The sequence below is a fragment of the Trichosurus vulpecula genome, chromosome 8 (assembly GCF_011100635.1).
Source record: "Trichosurus vulpecula isolate mTriVul1 chromosome 8, mTriVul1.pri, whole genome shotgun sequence".
NCBI lineage: Eukaryota > Metazoa > Chordata > Mammalia > Diprotodontia > Phalangeridae > Trichosurus > Trichosurus vulpecula.
Window position 1 is genome coordinate 26,341,986 of NC_050580.1, and position 19,019 is coordinate 26,361,004.

Genomic DNA, 19,019 nt, shown 5'->3' on the forward strand with positions numbered 1-19,019 from the left:
TTGTCCAAAATCATACCGGTAGGGGGTACAAGAAGTAGGATTTGAACCTAGGTCCTCTGACTTCTTTTCATCGTACTCCATTGAGTCAAACTGTGAACCCAGAGAAATAATGGAAAGTAGACAGCTGCCCCTGGTCTTTAAGATCCATATGTGTGTGTATGTATATATACATATGCATATGTATATGTACTTATATGCACATACATATATACATACATATGGGGTTGCTTACCTCCCCCCATTACACCTGTGCTGGTTTTGTAGCTGAGGAAGGGATTAGGTAAGAAAGCTGAGTAGGATGGACAAAGGAGAGAGACAAATGCCTTCTTATCGAGTGCTGGGGGTTGGGAGTGTGGGTGGGGTCCTGAAGGAAGCAGTGGTCCTCAGGATCAGAGACGTCTCCCTCAGGGCCCAGGCCTCCATGTTGGCTGCTTTTCAGGCAGTGAGTCAGACTGCAGAGTGATGGCTCCCAAGCCCCCAGCTCACCCCAAGATGTGTCTTCCCTGTGTTTTCTGAACCAGATCGTCAATGCCTTCCGTTGCCATGGTGAGGAAAATACAGCAATGGCACTGTGTAATAGGAAGGCAGGAGCTACTCCCATTAGTCCTTGATTAGAACCCCAGTTCTCCCATACTAGGTCCCTATTCCCTTAGCTAAAAACATGGGAGAAATGGGGCTTATTTGCTGGTGCATATTTGCTGATTCATTCTCCCGCTGTTGCAGGGTTGGTTGTCCTTAAGGAAGAGAGAAATCCAGGTCAGATCTCTTCTCTCTGGAGCAGAGCAGCTGCAGTGAGGGCTGGGGGGAGTGGCGGGCACAGCCCTGTTCCTGACTAGCCTTGGGCATCTGTTTACATTGTGGCCAGTTAGGTGACCAGAAGACAGATTACTGGACGGGTCAGGAAGATTGGAATTCCAATTTGGCTTCGCTTCCTACATGTGTGACCCTGGGAAAGCTGTTTGGCCGATGCAACTTCAGTTTCTTCATCTTCATTCTTCAATGTGGATGATAACAGCACCTGCTCCCTAGGGGTGGTGTGAGGATAATGCTGTCTTCTAAATATTTACCAAGTGCTTCACAGACACTAGCTATCATTGTTGGTGGTGCTCAGTTGTTCTTCGGTCACGTCTGACTCTTCATGACCCTATTTGGGCTTCTCTTGGCAAAGATCCTGGAGTAGTTCACCATTTCCTTCTCCAGCTCATTTGACAGATGAGGAAACTGAGGCAAACGGGGTGAAGTGACTTGCCCTTGAGTCACACAGCTAGTAAGTTTCTGAGATCAGATTGAACTCACAAAGATTAGTCTCCCTGACTTCAGGCCCAGCGCTCTATCCACTTATTACATGCCAAATAATACATTTCTACATTATCATTATTATATTGCAGAGCAAGAGTTCCAACATTCAAAGGGATTTAAGAAGTCGTCCTAGCCGACCTATAAGTCCGCAGGAGTTCCCTCTACAAATTTTCCAACAAGTTGCCCTAAGTCTTCCCTTAAAGTCTTCTCTGGAGGGAGAACTCACCACCCTCCTAAGCAAGCTTGTGAACAGCTGCATTATTAGGAAGCCTTTTTGTATTGGGAGCTTAAATCCACTTTTTTGTAATCTCCACCTACTGTTCCTGGTTCTGCCCTGAGGCCAAAGAGAACAATATTCATTCCTCTTCCAGTGACAGATCTTACAAATACTCTTGTATAGCCATCATATTCCCTTTCATTCTTTTGATGATCCTCCCATGGCCCAGTTAGTATCTAAGGCTTTCACAATTCTGGTCCTTTTCTGAAATCTTTCTAGCTTGTTGATGTCTTTTCTAAAATCTGTCATCTAGAATGGATCATAGGACTCTGGATATGGTCTGGGCAGGGACGATAATTTGCAGTCTTCTGGAAACTTTGCTTCTCTTAACACAGTTTTAAGATTGGATAGCAACTGGGGTGCCACCTTCTTGCCAAGAGAAGGAAGCTAAGAGAAGGTACTCCTGTTTTCGGAGTAATCTTTATGTCAGCATCAACTCAAAACCAAGGAGATCATGAGTTTCCCAACAATATGTTTACTTTAACAAGTCAGAGAACACAATTAGTTCAAAGCAAAACCATTTAATGAAATAGCAAAGTCAGAAATTGAAATCCATCCTCCTGCCCCCACCATAAACCCCAGGGCACACTCTCCTAGAAATATAAATGCCAACAGTGAGAAGAGTGGTCATGCACTGAGCTGACTCACTGAGGGCACTCACTCAGGGAACACTGATGTCAGGGACAATCCAAACCTCCAACTCCACGAGGCTCTGCAGTCATGTCAGCACACTGGTCTTTCTGAGCATGCTCCCTGTTGAATGCTGATTTCCACTGGGCCTGCACCTGAGCATTTAGTCATCCTGCTGGCATCTGTCTCTGCTGCTTTCTCAGTGATTTGGTAGTCCTTCTATTGCTTCCAGACCATCTAGTTATCTTGGGCTTCTCTTTGGGGAACTGAGAGTTATAGAGCTTGAAGGGATCAAAGAGTTTATCTAGTCTAACATCTCCATTTTACAAATGAGGAAACAGGGGCCTAGAGAAGTTAAGTGCTTTTCTCAAGGTAACATGGGAAGTAAGTTGAGCTGGAATTGAATCCTAGGACCTTTGATGTTAAATCTATTCATTTTTCTACTGCTCCATACCGCCATTGCTCTCTGCTGGGTGCATCACTTCCTAATTTTGGGGACACTCTTGGGCCTTGCTCCCTCTTACCAGTTTTGGGGCTTCTATTCTACCTACCTCCCGACCCTCTCAGCTCCAATCTGCTAGAGTGCAGCAACTAGAAAGCCTGTCTCTAGTTAAGGGTAGGTTGGTAAGTCTTTAGTTGCACCCAGAAGACATAGCCACCATACTCAGCTAACAAAAGCCAGATAGAATGTCCCTAAGTCAAGTCTTTCATTTTAGTCTCTGTGTCTAAAGTTAGGATCACAATCCTAGCTCCCAGATAGCTCTTTAATTTAGGATTAGAAATTCCTAAACTCTTCGGTAGTTTGTAATACAAATGCAGTTGAGCTAGAAAAACAAGGAAGACACAAGGCCGTTGTTTTCTACTCGCCTAGCCCCAGTTGCTGACTTTATTTTATAAATAGATGTATACATGTACATATATATTATGCAAGTACTTATATACACACATGCAATATATACATGTATACATATGAACACACATATACATATGTGCCAATATATGTGTGTTTCTATTATATATATGTATACACACACACACAATTCAGAACATGTTGACAAGCATTCAGCAAGGATTTACTATGTGCCAGGTACTGTGCCAAGTACCAGGAATATAAATACAAGCAGAAAGAACAGCAATCTCTGCCCTCAAGGAGCTTATATTCTGGTGGGGGAAGATAACAGATAAAAAGAAGCTGAAAACCAGAAAGTACAATGTAGGGGAGAGAGGTGGAGACAGCCCAGTACTAGGGCATGGTGAAGAAAGTCCAGAGATTCAGGAGTGTAGCCTGGAGAGGAATGAAGACACTCGTGGCCTAGGTCCCTTTCTTAAAATGACGGTCCTGGGAGGATTAAGTAAATTGGAGGAGAGAGAAGCTTCAAGGACAGATGGTACTCTTGATATGAGAAATAGTCCTGGTAGACTGAGCTCCCAGAGTGAAGAGGCTTCTATGGCATGGTAGAGAAAGTCCTTTGGAGAGTCAGGAGGGTGTGTATCCCGAAGAGGAATGAATGAGGTATGTGGAACCGTTGTCCACCGCCTTTCATGAGTTTCACATGGAGGATCTGTCCACCCAGTGTTCTGGAGACCTTGCTGTAGGTCTTTTAAATTACATGGGAGCCAGGGCAACACTCAACCTGACCAGCTGTTCTTGCTTCCCCTTAGTAACAGAAGAACACATTGCCTTTTCTGATCGCGTATGTCCTAGGAGAGAGTATTGACTTCTTCTATAGAAGTTTTCATTTATTATGTGTTGTGGCCTATGGAATTTGCCCATTGTCCTTTGGATCATGCACAATTTTTGATTCTTTAGCCATTGTGTTATCTGATGATTCATAATCATAATAAATGATGTTCATATAATATGGATTAATATTTGCAAAGCATTTTATGTATATTACCTTACTTATTCAACCTTCATAATAGGCCCTATAGATATCATTATCTCTCTGTTACACATGTGGAAACTGAGGCTCGGGAAGCTTGAGTGTTTATCTGGTTTCAAATAGCTAAGTAAGTATTGGAGGTGAGAACTGAACCCAGGTCTCTCCTGATGACAGACCCCTGGAATTTACATAGGTAAAAATGGTAGGCAGCACAAAGCCAAGGACGAATTCTTGGGGAACTCTATCCAAGACCACCATCCCAGCAGATGCCAAGCCTTCATTGCCTTTCTTTGGGCCCAGCCACACAACACAACCAGTTCATTCTGTATATGTACATGTTGTCTCTCCCCTCCCCCTCCATTAGAATGTAAGTTTCTTGGGGACAGAAAACAATTTCATTTTTGTCTTTGTGTCCCAGCGCTTGGTTTGATGTCCGGTGCATAAATAATGCTTAATCAATGCTTGTTGATCGATTCAAGATCCACCCAACCCTTTTATGATCTTGACTATGAGGATGGCATCATGAGAGGCTTTGTTAAATGCATTGCTGGCATCTAGATAAATGTCTTTCCTTGTGCATGGTTTAGTCTTAGGGAGATTTTGGGTAGTTCATACATTAAGCAACTTGGTCAAGTTCACACCTAAGTGTATGAGGTGCTCGGCTCAGAGACATCAAAGAATGTATGAGAGATAAATGCTTGCGGTGAGGCTGTCCACATTGGCTTCTTGGATAACACCGTCTGACTCCTTCTCCACTTTTTTAGGCACAGCCAAGAAGGTTGGGCACCTGGTTACTTTCCCATCAAGTTCAGTACGCTTTGTTAAATAACCAATATGCATGTACCCTGGCCTGCCTGGCCTTAGCCAGCTCCTCAGGCTTGTAGAGCTAGACTGCCTACATCCCCTGAGGGCTCCAGGGTGTCTCTTCCCTAGTGCTATAAGCTTGACCTCTGTTTTGATGTGTTCCTCTTCCTCATCCTAGGTTAACAGCTAGTGATTAGAGCCCCAGTTTCGTTCAACCAATTAACATCAATTAGTTTTTACAAAAGGGCAATTTACTATGAAGCCATAACACTATAAACATTTCCCCCTCAACACCTGGGGCACATTCTCCTAAGTCACACCCAAGTCCCTGGGGAGATTGGGCTCACACTGAAAGTGGTTTCTGCTTTAAGCAGCATTCACTTCCAAATGACACACAGCTGCTGGATGGGTGGGTCTGAGCTGCCTCTGGATTGTGTCAAACGGACTGCTGGGTACTTCCCTCCTGACAGCCAGGCATCCAGCACATCCAGACATGGACTTCAGCTCCTGAACCTCTGGTGCATAACCATTTGGACCTGTCAAAGCTTTATTAAGGATCTGCCTCGAGGACAGCTGTACCTAAGAGGAGGTGGAGACAGGCCCCCATGCAGATGCAAAGGCCTGATATTTTCTCCCCCACCCAAAGCTTAGCCCTAGGAACACAGCCAGGCAGGAGTGAGGGCCAGCCTCACTTTGTCTGGTTAATGCCTTTCAAACACACCCCAGCTCCAACTAAAGAGCTGATTAACAGTATATTGGTTCATTATGTGCTTGGCAGATTAGAAGCAGTTACAGAATGCCTGTAAAGGCTCCAAATTAGGGAGCAGGGCCCTTCCATTATACATCATCATGTCTTTCCAGAAAGTCTCTGCAGCCCCTTCCGTTCCGAGATGATGTCATTTGAGCACACTACACATAATTCACTCCCTGCCCCTACCCCTGCTTTAAACTTGTAAGGTACCCCTATAGATACTGTACATACAAAGGCAAAAACAGTCTCTAATATCATGGGATGTAGGGGATAGAGTATATGAGCAGAAGTATAAGGAGATCTGATGAAGGAGAGAGTGCCAGGGTGGGGAATCAGGAAAGACTTCACAGAAGAATAACTTCTAAACTGAACCTTGAAAGAAGCTGATCCAGGATCCTAAGGAGGAGTGAAGAAGAAGGCATTCCCAGCAGGGAGATGAGCTTGTGCAGAGGTGAAGGGATGGTACATGGAATTCTGAGGTCAAGAAACATCTAGTCGGTTAATTTGGCCTGAATATGGAGTGTCTAAATGGAAATAACAGGAAATAACACTGAAATGTTCGGCTGGAGTCATGGTGTGGAGCACCATTAAATACCAGAGTAAGGAGGATGTATTTTATCCTACAGGCAATTGGGAGCCACTAAAGATTTTAGAGCATTGAGATGACATGATCAGGCTGCAGCATTAAGAAGATGATTTTCATCAAAAAGGTTATTTCTGTTTAAAGAATGGACTAAAGAGGGCAGAGGCTAGAACAGGGGTGGGGAACCTGCAGTCTTGGGGCCACATGTGCCCCTCTAGGTCCTCAAGTGCAGCCCTTTGACTGAATCCAAACTTCACAGAACAGCTCCCCTTCATAAAAGGATTTGTTCTGTAAAACTTGGCTTCAGTCCAAAGGCTGCACCCGAGGACCTAGAAGGCCACATGTGGCCTAGAGGCCACAGTTTCTCCAACTCTGGATTAGATTCAAGGAGACAAATGAGAAGGCTGTGAAGACATCCAGGAGGGAGGGGACGGCCCCAACTAGAGTCAGCTGTGTTGTTTTGACACTGATTGGTTGTGGGTGGGGGGAGGGTGAGAGAGAGGGAGAAGTCCAAGATGACTCAGAAGGCTGAGGGGAAGGACCTGCCCTCCCAGGGCCACTTGAACTTAATTCGTTCTTTAATTGAAGCCGGGTGTCCCCATTAGGAGAAGCAATTAACAGTTAGCAAGTCAAATGAGCCTTTGGAGCCTGGCAAAGTTCTTGTTATTGTGAGAGGCGCTTTAAAATTGGAGGGAGAGCCAAAGGACTGGAAATCCGAAGCCTCCAGTGCTGGGCCAGCCTTGCCTTTCCCATGAACTTGACTCCCTTGGACTAGTTGCTTAACTTCTGTAATAAATGGAGACACCTGCCTTACCTGGTGCACCTGATCAAGTAGGATAATGCATGTGAAAGTGCTTTGGAAAGTATAAGCACTACCTATCTAGCCAGTTTTCCTTCCTTCCTTCCTTCCTTCCTTCCTTCCTTCCTTCCTTCCTTCCTTCCTTCCTTCCTTCCTTCCTTCCTTCCTTCCTTCCTTCCTTCCTTCCTTCCTTCCTTCCTTCCTTCCTTCCTTCCTTCCCTCCCTCCTCCCCTCCCTCCTCCCTTCCTTCCTCTTCTGTTCCTCCCTCCCCCCTTCCTCTCTATGTGTCTCTGTCTCTTTGTCTCTCACCGTCTCTGTCCCTGTCTCTCACTGTCTTTGTGTGTGTGTGTGTGTGTCTTTCTCTATCTCTGTGACTCTGTCTCTAGCCGTTGTCTCTCTGTCTGTCTCTGTCTCTGGCTAGACTCAGAGGCAGAAGACCTGGATTGGCATCCTTGGCCCTCCCAGCCAGGCTTCCAGTTTTCCAGACTTCAATCCTGTGCTTCAGCTGCAACCTCACCTACAGCCTCAGCCTCTCTCGTTGCTTGGGGCTCCTCACCTTGGAATGTCCATCTTCTTCCCCTACCCTGCCTTTGCCCCCTGGGGGTTCCTCCAGAGGCCTCTGTTTTGGGAAAGCTCTAGGCTGGCCATGTTCATCGCCTTCTGACTCTCACCCCTTCCAGGCTGCCTTTACCCCCACTATTTTAACATTTCCTTTTCTGTGTTGTCTTCCCCCATCAGAATGTGAGTCCTTGAGAGCAGGGACTATCTTTTTTTCCCTTGTTTTGGTGCTTAACCTTTGCCTGGTATTCAGTAAGCACTTAATAAATGCTTGTTGCCAGCCTGCTTGCCTGTCTTCTTGAATCCTGCTTCTGGTACACTTAATCTCCTGACCTCGGTTTCCAAATCTGTAAAAAGGGCCCAGTAATAATCCCTGCACAGTCACCCTCCCATTGTGGTGAGCAAAGTGCTTCATAAATCCCTAAACACTAAATAGGCATCAGCTGCTGTTATTTCCGTTTCATAGATAGGGAAGCCCGGTCTCGCAGAGTTTAAGTAAATAGCCCTAGGCTACAAGACTAGTAATATTTGTACTGCCTCCTTCACAGGGTGGTTTTGAGGAAAGTGCTTTGGAAATGGAAACGATTGTATTATAAACAATTTTAGGAAATTGTAAACAATTGAGGTGTTTGTATTTTTATCCAGTCTTTGTACAGCTACTGATGTGTTTCCAAAAGCAAAAATCTGACCGTGTCACTTACCTACTTAATAAACCCCCTGTTTGGCTCCTTCAACTGCCTTAGCTCAATATGGCTCCCTATGACCCCTAGGTTCAAATAAAAACTTCTCTGTCATTAATTGTCCTTCCTAGCCTCCCTCCAGCCTGCTTCTCCAGTCTTCCATAGTTGTCCTCTTTACACACTCTAGCCAAACTGGCCTCCTGGTTTTTCCTGTCCTAGATGAAATCCCATCTCCCATCTCTGTGCTTTTGCACAGGCTGTACCCCGTGCATGGAACACCCTCCCACATCAGCTCTGAGTTTTAGAATCACCAGATTTACTCCTTTTCCCAGTTCTGCCTTGTGAATATTTTCACTTTGACAGTGGTTTCCTGGCAATAAAGTCAGCTAGGGTCATACAGTAGACTTAGAGCTAGAAGAAACCTTAGAGGTCATTCCATGACAGCTAGGTGGCACAATAGAACACTGGTCTTGGAGGCAGGAAGCCCAGAGTTCAAAACCAGCCTCAGAGGCTTACTAGCTGGTGACCTTGGGCAAGTTGCTTGATCTCCCTCCATTTGCTTCAGCTTCCTCATCTGTAAAATCGGGCTGATGATACTAGCACCTTCCTCTCAAGGTTGTTGTGGGGATCAAATGAGATCATATTTGCAAAGCATTTTGCGAATCTTAATGTGCTATGTGAGTCAATAAACATTTAGTAAGCGCCTACTGCATGCCAGGCACCGTGCTAAGTGCTGGGGCTACAAAAAGAGGCAAAAGACAGTCCTTATCCTCAGGGAGCTCACAGTCTCATAGGTGAGGCAAGTAAATTAATATACTCAAACAAGCTATATACAAGATAAAGAGAGGTAGGGAAAGGATTCCTGTAGAAGAGGGATTTTAATTAATTAATTCATTAATTATTTCAATTCATTCCATAAGCTTTATTGGGGGAAAAAAAACCTCTGTGTGTGTGTGTGTTTGTGTGTATGTGTGTGTGTATATACACATATGTATGTACGTATGATTTTTAAAACGTACTTTGTCCTCCCCCACATGAAGTTTAGATGGAGAATTTAGAGACATAAAAGCTAGCTCCCCTCCCCTCCCCTCCCCTCCAGTCCTTTTTAAATAATTATTAGATGGAATCAGTCCAGAGACTAATGAAGGCAGAAATAATTCTTTTCCCGTTCTCCTCACTCATAACTGCTCCATGGTTTAACTTACTTGCTGTTTCCTCCCAGAAGAGGGATTTTGGTCGGCACCTAAAGGAAGCCAGGGAAGACAACGGGCAGAGATGAGGATAATAAAATGCTGCTGTTGTTGTCACAGTTGTTGCAATAAGAACAACGATGACTGTGATTATTACCGTTTTTACCAGCTAGTTTATTTAACACTCTCATTTCCCTGGTGAGGAAACTGAGTCTCGGAGAGAGAAAAGTAATTTAAAGCCGAGTCGTTCATTCATTCATTTAACTATCGTGTTAAATGGGTAAGGAGTTTGCTAAGCACTTGGGGATACAGATAAAGATGAAATAGTCCCTGCTTTCGAGAAGCCTATGGTAGACTGGAAGGAAAGCTTCTTTTCCAGTACCATCCTGCCTGAACTCAGGTAATTGTGATTATGGCAATTTTATGGTTGGAGAGATTTTTAGGAAAGTAGTACTTTGAATACCCCTGAATCGGAGCAGAGGGGAGGTACTCATGTTCAGCTAGCCATGAGCATGAATGTAGATGGGCTAAATCTAATAAAATTGTGCCAGACTTTTAGAGACTGCAGCTGTTTTCACATATGAAGCTAATGCCCCTGGCTATCATCAGGTCACACAACAGCTTTATAGGACTTGCCATGGGATCATGGCAAGGATCAGGCCAGAACCACAGCAGAGAGAAGTAGGAAGGGATCCTTGAGGTCATCCAGTCCTACCCCCATGCAAAGGAGGAAGACTCCCCCCCTATAGCATCCCCACCCACAAGGGGTCATCCAGCCTTTTCTTGAACACTTCTTTTTCTGCACAGTCAAACAAGTTGACTATAGGCCAGTCACATCTGGGCCAGGGTTCAAGACACAGAAAACCCGACAGCAGGTAGACACCTGTGCAAACAATGCTAGCATGCTTTATTTCCAGAAAGCCCCTGTCAAAGTGAAAATATCCTCAAGGCAAAACTGGGAGTAGGAGTAAGTCTGGTGAGGACAGCCACCTGGGGCTCACTCAGCCTTTGTGAGTATACAGGGAGGGCCCTTTTTAAACCCCTTTCGGGGTCATCAGCCCAGTTTGCAGGGTGATGAACTATCCAGTCATGGAAACTTTGGAAGCCCCTTCATTAAAGTTGTAGGGAGTTGCAATACATGTCAGTGAAGGGTCTATCACATGTTCTCAAAGTATTGGGGTAGTTTTATACATATATATTTTTATGACCTCAGAAAGTCCCGCTTTCTGTGGAATGTGGATATTTATTTTGTGATTACAGGTCCTATATGTTACCATTAGGGCTAGAAACCTTCTAGTGGATAGTAACACAGTCCCATTTTCAAACTTGGGTGCACAAATATCTTATCCAGAGATGTAACAATCACCTTAAGCCCTATCAGACTGTCAGAGACATTTAATAGAGGCTTGTGAGTTGGATTTGAATTTAGAGAAAGGTTTTTGATGAAAGAGTGTCGACACTCTTAAGGGTCAGTGCATTTTGTACCTTTGTGGGGCAATGGACAATAGGACACTTGGCAGGGTGACCAAATAAACAGCTAGTTTTGGGGGGGGGGGCGAGAGAGAGAGAGAGAGAGAGAGAGAGAGAGAGAGAGAGAGAGAGAGAGAGAACAGTTTGAGAATGACCCAGCGCAAAAGCTCTTGGGAAATTTCTAGATCTATAAGGAAACTTGCAAACCCATTAAAGTGATAGTGACTAATATTTGTATGATGCTCTAAGGTTTGCAAAGTACTTTCCTTAAAACAGCCTTGTAAAAGGGGAGAGAGAGGTGATACAAGTTTGATTTCCCCAAGGGTGTTATTACCCCCTAGAAACTGAGGCTCAGAGGGACCTGCCCAGAATCACCAGCTACTAAATGTTGGAGTCATAATTTGAAGCCCAAAATTCAGACTCTCGGTTCAATCCTCTGTCCGCTGTGGCACAGTGCCTGCCTCCTGATGACTTCAGAATGACCTCTGTACTCTAATAATATGATCCTGAACTGTCACCTTAAAGATACGAGACACATAAGGCTTCCTGAAAGGAAGAGAGAATACCCAGCAAATACGTGACCTAATCCGGTAGAGTCTCCCCATGAAGTAGCTGGAGAAGAGAAGAGCCAGGAAGTGCTGCACTGTGAGGAAGAAGAGGCGGAGAGAGGAGCTCACAGAAGACAATCCTCCTGCTCTACCCTTTCCTTCCATGCCCGGTCTCCGTGCCTCTCACACGCTAGCGTCCCTAAGCATTCCTGAGGACTGAAGGGAGGCCACGTCATGCCTTCTTCATGCCCAGTTCTGGGCCGGAGCTGGGTGTCCTTGGAGGGGACATTCTCCATCCCTTCCCCTCTTCAAGGGAGAAGTAAGCTTTGAATCAAGGTGCCTTCGGTCGTTGGAGAACAGTCAGCATAACAGCTAGTATTTATATCTCACTTGCACATTTACGAAGGGCTTCACACAGGTAGCTCACAACTGCCGGGCAAGGTAGGTGCTATTATTAATTAGCCTTATGTTACCAATGAGGAAACCAAAACACACGAACCGGTTAAATGACTCACCTAGCATCACACAGCTTGTAAGTGTCTAGACCAGAACTATCAGACCCACAGGCAGAACGCAGCCCAACATTCCAGAGCCCAGCCCAAACCGGATCAAACTGTAATTGGGGAGCATTTAACAAATTAAATAAGAATACAACGGAACACAGATAATGTCAATATGTGGTTTTCTAAGACAACATGCAACCTGCAGGGATATATGTACACACATGTATGTGGGTGCATGTATACACACGTGTAGGTGCATATATGCACATGTGTATATGTGTGTGTACACATGTGGGTATGGATGTGTGTATGTATATATGTGTGTGTGGAGAGAGAGAATTTGAGTTTAAAATCATCTTAGACAACTGTCAAAGTCCGGTCTTCCTAACTTCAAGCCCTAATAGCCCACCTAACCCTGGTAGTAGATTCAGCACTGGGAGGAACGCTAGAAGCCAGGCATGCCGTCCAATCTGTTTATTTTACAGCTGAGGAAACTCATACTCAGAGGTGGGGCAACCTGTGGAGGATCATCACCTAGGTAGTTAAGTGGCAGAGATGAGATCCGACCCATAGGGCTTCACTTGTTCTGGTTGGTGGGACTGATCAGTTTTGAATCAAAGAAGGAATCAGTGGCCCGACTAGCTTTGAGTCAAGGAAGTCCAACCCCCTTGATGACGCCTCATTCCACTCATGTGACTCTTGGCTCCCCTTTCCTGAGACTCCCGACACCTGTTATTCTGGCTGGGGCTGAGGACTTAGACTGAGGGAATTATTATTGCCCCATCCCCCCGCCTCTCAACAGCCAAGATAAATAACTTAGGTAAGGAGTGGCTCAGCAGGAAGATGCCTAAGCAGGGGCGGGGGAGGGGCATCAGAGGAAGGGGAACAGTTGGCAAAAGGAAAAGAATGTCCCACCAAAAGGCCAGATCTTAGCATGCAGCAAAGCCAGGGCACCTTAAAAGAGGCAGTGTCCCAAATAAACTTTACCTGCTCTCTATTTTTTTTCCTAGAGGGTCTAAGGGAAGCAGTCCAAGTGCTTTAAGGTCCCTACTCCCATTTGGAGCTGGGCTGAGCAGTTGGAAGTGTCTTCTTTTACTTATGGGTTTACTATAATCACAGCTAATATAGATAGGATGGTCCAAAAGAAAGAGTGGGAGTCAAGACGGGGATCCAGATCTTGACTCTGACACTTATGTATGACTTTGGGCAAGTCAGTTATCTTCTCAGCCTCAGTTTCCTCATGTGTAAAATGAAGAGGTTGGATTACGTGACCTCTATGACCCCTTCTAGGGCTAGGTCTATCATTCTGTGAGACAGAGAGGGTGGGGATAGCCACAGCCCTTGTCACCCCACCACAGTTACTGTTCTGTCCTCTGATTCCAAATCCACCGCTCTCCCCATCCCCTTAGGACTACAGATGGTCTGGAGAAAGCTGTGATTCTTAGGCACAAATGAACCTTTCATCCTACTGGCCTTCACGTCGACCAGGAATAACCCAGGAGTGAATGTCACTGGCCAGGGTCTTGGTTGTTTCTCACTGTAACTCCCCAGCACTTAGCACCGTGCCTGGTGCCAGCAGCTCTTACTAAAAGCTTGCTGATGGAATGAATGAAAGGCAGGCCAGTTCTCTCTGGATGTGTATTTAGGAAAGGGGAGTGAATAAATGCACCTGCTTCAGTGGATTCTCAGTCTGACATCAGTATTTACATATGCTTATTCCAGGTCTATGTGGCCTGCCAGTCCATGCTCATTGTGTTGGTGGGAGCCGTACCGGAATATCATATCGACCAGGAAGAGCTTCCCAGGAACCCCGAGGAGCTGGCCAGCCACGTGCATTTTGCAGATAACTTTACGTCCATAGTGACAGAGGCAAGTAGCAAAGCAGCACATTGTAAGCCCTGCATTTCTTTGTCCCTTTCCCATGGAGCTCTATTTTTAGAGGACTTTGAAAATGAGAAGCCCGTCTGGATTGCCTAGGCGGGGATTGTGTGTACAGATATAGATTGTGTTCTCCCTGTAAATGAATATGGAAAGACTGTGAGCAGAAATCATCAGAAGCAGTAGAGAGGGAGGGGTCTGGGCTCAAATTCCAACTTGAACACTTCCCATGTCACCTGGGGCAGGTCACAACCTCTCTGAGCCTCGGTGTCCTCATCTGTGAAATGAGGGGTGGAACCAGATGACTTCCAAGATCCCTTCTAGCTCTAGATCTCTGATTCTGTGACCCAGTTCGAATCTCATCTCTGACTCCTTGCGTCACCTTGCCAAAGCACGTCAGTCTTCTGGGCTTCAGTTTCTGTATCCATAAAATGGGAGGTGGGTGGAACATTGATAAAGACAAAAGCAGAACAAAGACAAGCCATCTCTGAAAGGCTTAAGGACTCTGATAAATATAATGACCAACCATGATGCCATAGGACCAGCGGTGAAGCATTCTTCCCACTTCCCATCTCCCACCAGAGAGGTGACAGAGTCAAGATGCTGAATGAGACATAGCTCTGTTTTTGGACGTGCCAGTGGGGAAATTTGTTTTATTTAACTATACATATTTTTCACAAGGATTTTGCTTCTGAGGTCCCTTCCAGTTTTAAATATATGATCTTATGAAATACACATTAGTTCTCCTTAGTATACAAGGAATGAAGCTTCTCCCTCACCAAAATGAGATGATTTAGGTGAAATTCTTAGTAAATCATTCATATGGCTTCTTTAAATCAGTCTCTCTGAATTTTGAATCCCTTGCCACTGAGAACAGCTGGCTGCCAGGCAAGAGGGGTTATTAAGCAGATTTCACAAAGCATACTTGTCTAAGTCAGAGCATGATTCAAGGCTTCTCAAAAAAATCTTTGTCCCTGTCTGTGGTCTGTCTCTCTGGCTATATTTATCCCCTGGCCTAGATGGAAGTCTCTCCGGTGAGATGCTTTGTCAAAAAGCTTTTACTTCCTAATGCACATTCTGCTGTGAGCAAAGTCCGGGAGCTGCTGCTAATAGAAGCCGTGCCAGGATCCAGGACTGACTCAGGACTTTCATGATGCTAATCACCCTTTGGAGATTGGGGGAGTGGGAGCCATTTATCATGCTGTGATTATACCAGAGGGCGTCAGGGTTTCCGGAAGAGTGGAAAGGAGGAAATATGCTAAGCTAGTGTTTGCCAAGCCTGATTTCATAGATCACAGAGCATCAAATCAAAAAATGACCTGCTCCAAGTCACAAAGGTAGTGACTGAAGGATGATTTAAACCTTAAGCCAGGGCTCTTCCGTTGTCCCTAGCAGAGAGGCAAGAATAGAGGTCATTTCATCCAATCCCCTCATTTTACAGAGACCCAGAGAAGTCGACTGATTTCCTCAGGTCACACGGTCCTCTTCCCCATCCCCCCTGCCTTCCCCTCACTCCCCGCCCCTCTTCTTTCCTTCCCTTCCTTTCTAGGGGGAATTCAAGGGACAGATAAGACTTGATCCATCCCCTCATGGATGGGGAGTGTATGATGCACAAAGACAGACTATCACAATACCCAAGATTATATATGATTAGGAATTTAGATAGGTACAAAACAAAGTGCCAAGTGAAATCCTAGGAGAGAGGTCAGCGTTGAATGGAATTAGGAAATTCTTTAACTTTGAAGGATTCAGCCTGTGGGAAGGGGGAGGGGAGGCTATTCCGGACAGTGAACAGCACGAGCAAAGGTTTGGAGGCTGGAAAAGTCAGGGAATGTTTGAGGTGGCAGTTTGGGGAGAGTACATAGGGGGGAATATCATGAGATAGAGAGGCACCAGACTGTGGAGGGAGGGCCTTGAGTCCCAGGTTGGGAAGTTTGAGCTTTGCTGAGTGGGCAGGAAGGAACCATTGAAGATTTTTTTAGCAGAAGAATGTCATGATCAGATCTCGGCATATTAAATAGTATCATGTAAAGGATATGTAAAATATGTCTCACATATAAAGGCTGGGTAGGCAGGAAGAAACACTGAGAGTGGGAAGAAAAGATTTTGAGTTTTGTCTATCCTAGCTAAATTCATAGGCTCACCACCAGAGTTTGGCTATCTGGTAATTAGTCCCACTGAACTCTGCCAAGGCATTGGGGTGGTGGGTTCTGCATTGATTGGAGGGCTACCCTCAACAATGAAGTGAGAGATTCTTTCAAATGTGTTTATGACCTGTTGAACTTCCAGGAGGAGGAATCAGACTCTCAGACTTGGAAAGTACCATTGGATCATAGATTAACCATCGGAAAATACTTAGAGACCATTGAATCCAACTCCACCATTTTACTCATCACGAAGCTGAGGCCCAGAAAAGTGAAATGACTGGTCCAAGGTCACACGAGTAACAAGTAGCAGAGATTGGATTTTGACCCAAATCCCTCGACTCCAGGTCTTCGCTGCCTCCCAATTTCAGAGGTCACCCAGCTCAACCCACACTTGAAACTTGAATTCCCTTAGAGGAATATCCAGCAAGTAGCTGTTTAGCTTCTCCTTGAAGATGTCTAGAGACAAGCAACTCACTACATCTCTCCCAGATCTCAAGCTGCGCCTGCCATTATTAAACAACTCTAACTGTTAGGAAGTTTTTCTTTATAGAATAAACTGCAACAGAATATCAGCATTCTAAAAAACTTGGGAATCAGTGAGCTACGAGATCATAGAATTGGTTTTTATGCTGTAGTCTTTGTACACAGTAGGTACTTAATAAATGTTTTACATTGAATTTACTTGAAGGTTTGGGAAAAATGACCAATATTTCTATCATTCTTGAAGATGCATCCCTATCATAAAATAAAAAGGAATAATTTTCTGGTAATCCTGAGCACATGGGTACTTCGTGTCCAGGATAAAACGTCAAGTTAAAAAGCATTTATTAAGTGCCTGCTATGTGCCAGGCACTGTGCTAAGCATAGGAATAGAAGAAGAGATGATTCCCATTAACCAATCAACAAACATTTATTAAATGCTTACTATGTTTTGGGCACTCTAAGTGCTAAGAATACAAAGAAAAAAAAAAGAAAAATCATCTTTTTCCTCAAGGAATCTCCATTCTAAGAGACAACTTGCACATAAGTAGGTGCACATAAGATGCTTACAGAATAGGTACAAGGTAACAGGAGAGAGGAAGGTGCGAGCCCTGGGTCTGGCTGGGACAGGTGTCCTTCAGAAGGCAGCATTTGAACTGAGTCCTGAAGGAAGCCAGGAGTTCCAAGAGATGGAGGTGAGGAGGGAGAGAGCTTCCAGGCATGAAGGCCGGTTGGTCCAAAAGCATGAAGATGGAAGGTGGAGTGTTCTGTGTGAGAAAGAACAAAAAGGCCCTGGAAAATGAAACTTTCTCATATGTAAAGTCCTCTTTTGAATAGTGGTTTTATAATGTGGATTGGTAAATCTTTGCCCCCAGTACAACTGTACCAGAAAAAAAATCATGGTGTGGAAAAAGTAGCATGGTTTATAACCTTAGAAAGGACATTTTAGGAAAGACTGACCTAGATGGTCTGGACCAGTGATTTCTTGGCAAGGAAACTTCCTTCATTAATGCAGTCCAGCACTTTTTTTTTCAGTTTGAATTTTGAGAAATTGAAGGGCATTGAGAAACCAAGTGACTTGCCCAGGATCACACAACCAATATGTATCAGAGGTAGTATTTGAACCCAGGTTGAATCCTGGCTGATAAATCCAATGTATAACTTTTTTTTAACCCACAGCTCTAGTTTATATTTGTGTGTGAATCTTGTGGCATAGGAACTTCCTTCCACTCATGTAGATGTGGCAACACACTCAGAGTCTCACACTTAGTGGCCTGGGACCCTGGGTGGTTCAGTGATTTGCCCAAAGTCATGTAGCTAATCTGTGTCAGAGGTGGGAAAAGAACGCAATTCTTCTTGGCTCCAAGGCTGGCCCTCTAGTCCTTATGCTAGGCTGGCTCTCTGTACAAAAATTAATAGCATTGGTGATTAAATTGATTCTTGGGAATTGAAAAGAGAAAATTAGCACTCGGTGTGCGGTGGGCATCTGAGTAATTTGGCAAATTGAGAAAAATGTCATTTCAGGTTAATTTAAATGTGGCGAGGCAGAATACCATAGCAAATCATTTAAAACTGGAGAGCTAGGGCTGCCTCTTTTCATAATCCTTTTGGTATCCAACCCCCCCATAGCTGGTATAGCTCTAGAGTTCACTTCAGTCCAACAAGTACCTACTATGTGCCAGGCACTGTGCTAGCTGCTAGAGAGAAATGTAGAAGTGATATGGTGCCTACCCTCAATGAGCTTACATTCTACAGGGTGTCCCTAAAGCCTGGACACATAAGAAATCTCATTAACATCTTAACTGTTTCACTGAAGACTCTGTGTTGTTCAGAGACTTCTTTTTCTGGGGTGTGCTAAAGGAGAAGATGTACTCAATGAAAATCACAGATGCAACACACTTGATTGAACGTGTAAAGAGTGAATGTGCTAAAATTGACGGCAATGTGGAGTTCACATGAATCTTGCAAAGTGCATCAACCTTTGTATCACAAATGATGGAAATCATATTGAAGATGTTATTTGTTAATATTCCAGTCAAATAAAATGTTGTTGAAAATTTCAGTCATTTCATTCCTGGAAAATAAGCATTTTTGCCTATGTGTCCAGACTTTAGGAACACCCTACATTAGTAGGATGCCTAAAGTGATTTGCCTAAACATAGATCTGATTGTGCCACACCCCTGCTTAATAAACTCCAGTGGCCCCCTAGCGCCTCCAGGAGTAAATACAAAATGCTTTGTTTGGCATTCAAAGCCCTTCATAACCTAGCCTAGTCCTACCTTACTCTCTATGTCATACTCTTCTATTCAGGGACTCTGGTCTCCTGGCTGTTCCATGAACAAGATGCTCTGTCTCTCAGCTCTGGGCATTTTCTCTGGCTGTTTCCCATGCCTGGAGCTCTCTCCTCCACTCTGACTACTGACCTCCGTGGCTTCTTGTAAGTCCCAGCTAAAATCCTGCCTTCTGCAGAAAGCCTTCCCTAACCCCTCTTAATTCTAGTGCTTCCCCCTTTTAAATTATTTCCTCTTCATCCTGTCT

At 44.6% G+C, this 19,019-nt stretch overlaps 1 protein-coding gene across 2 annotated transcripts in view; it reads left to right on the top strand.

Moving 5' to 3' along the window:
- Window positions 1-19,019, top strand: part of LOC118828062 (solute carrier family 22 member 15-like) — a 92,258-nt gene that overhangs the window by 4,596 nt on the left and 68,643 nt on the right. For both annotated transcript variants that reach the window (XM_036734445.1, XM_036734446.1), the window contains exon 2: window positions 13,698-13,844. In XM_036734445.1, the coding sequence (XP_036590340.1) occupies window positions 13,698-13,844 (147 nt within the window). The remainder of the gene's footprint in view (window positions 1-13,697; window positions 13,845-19,019) is intronic.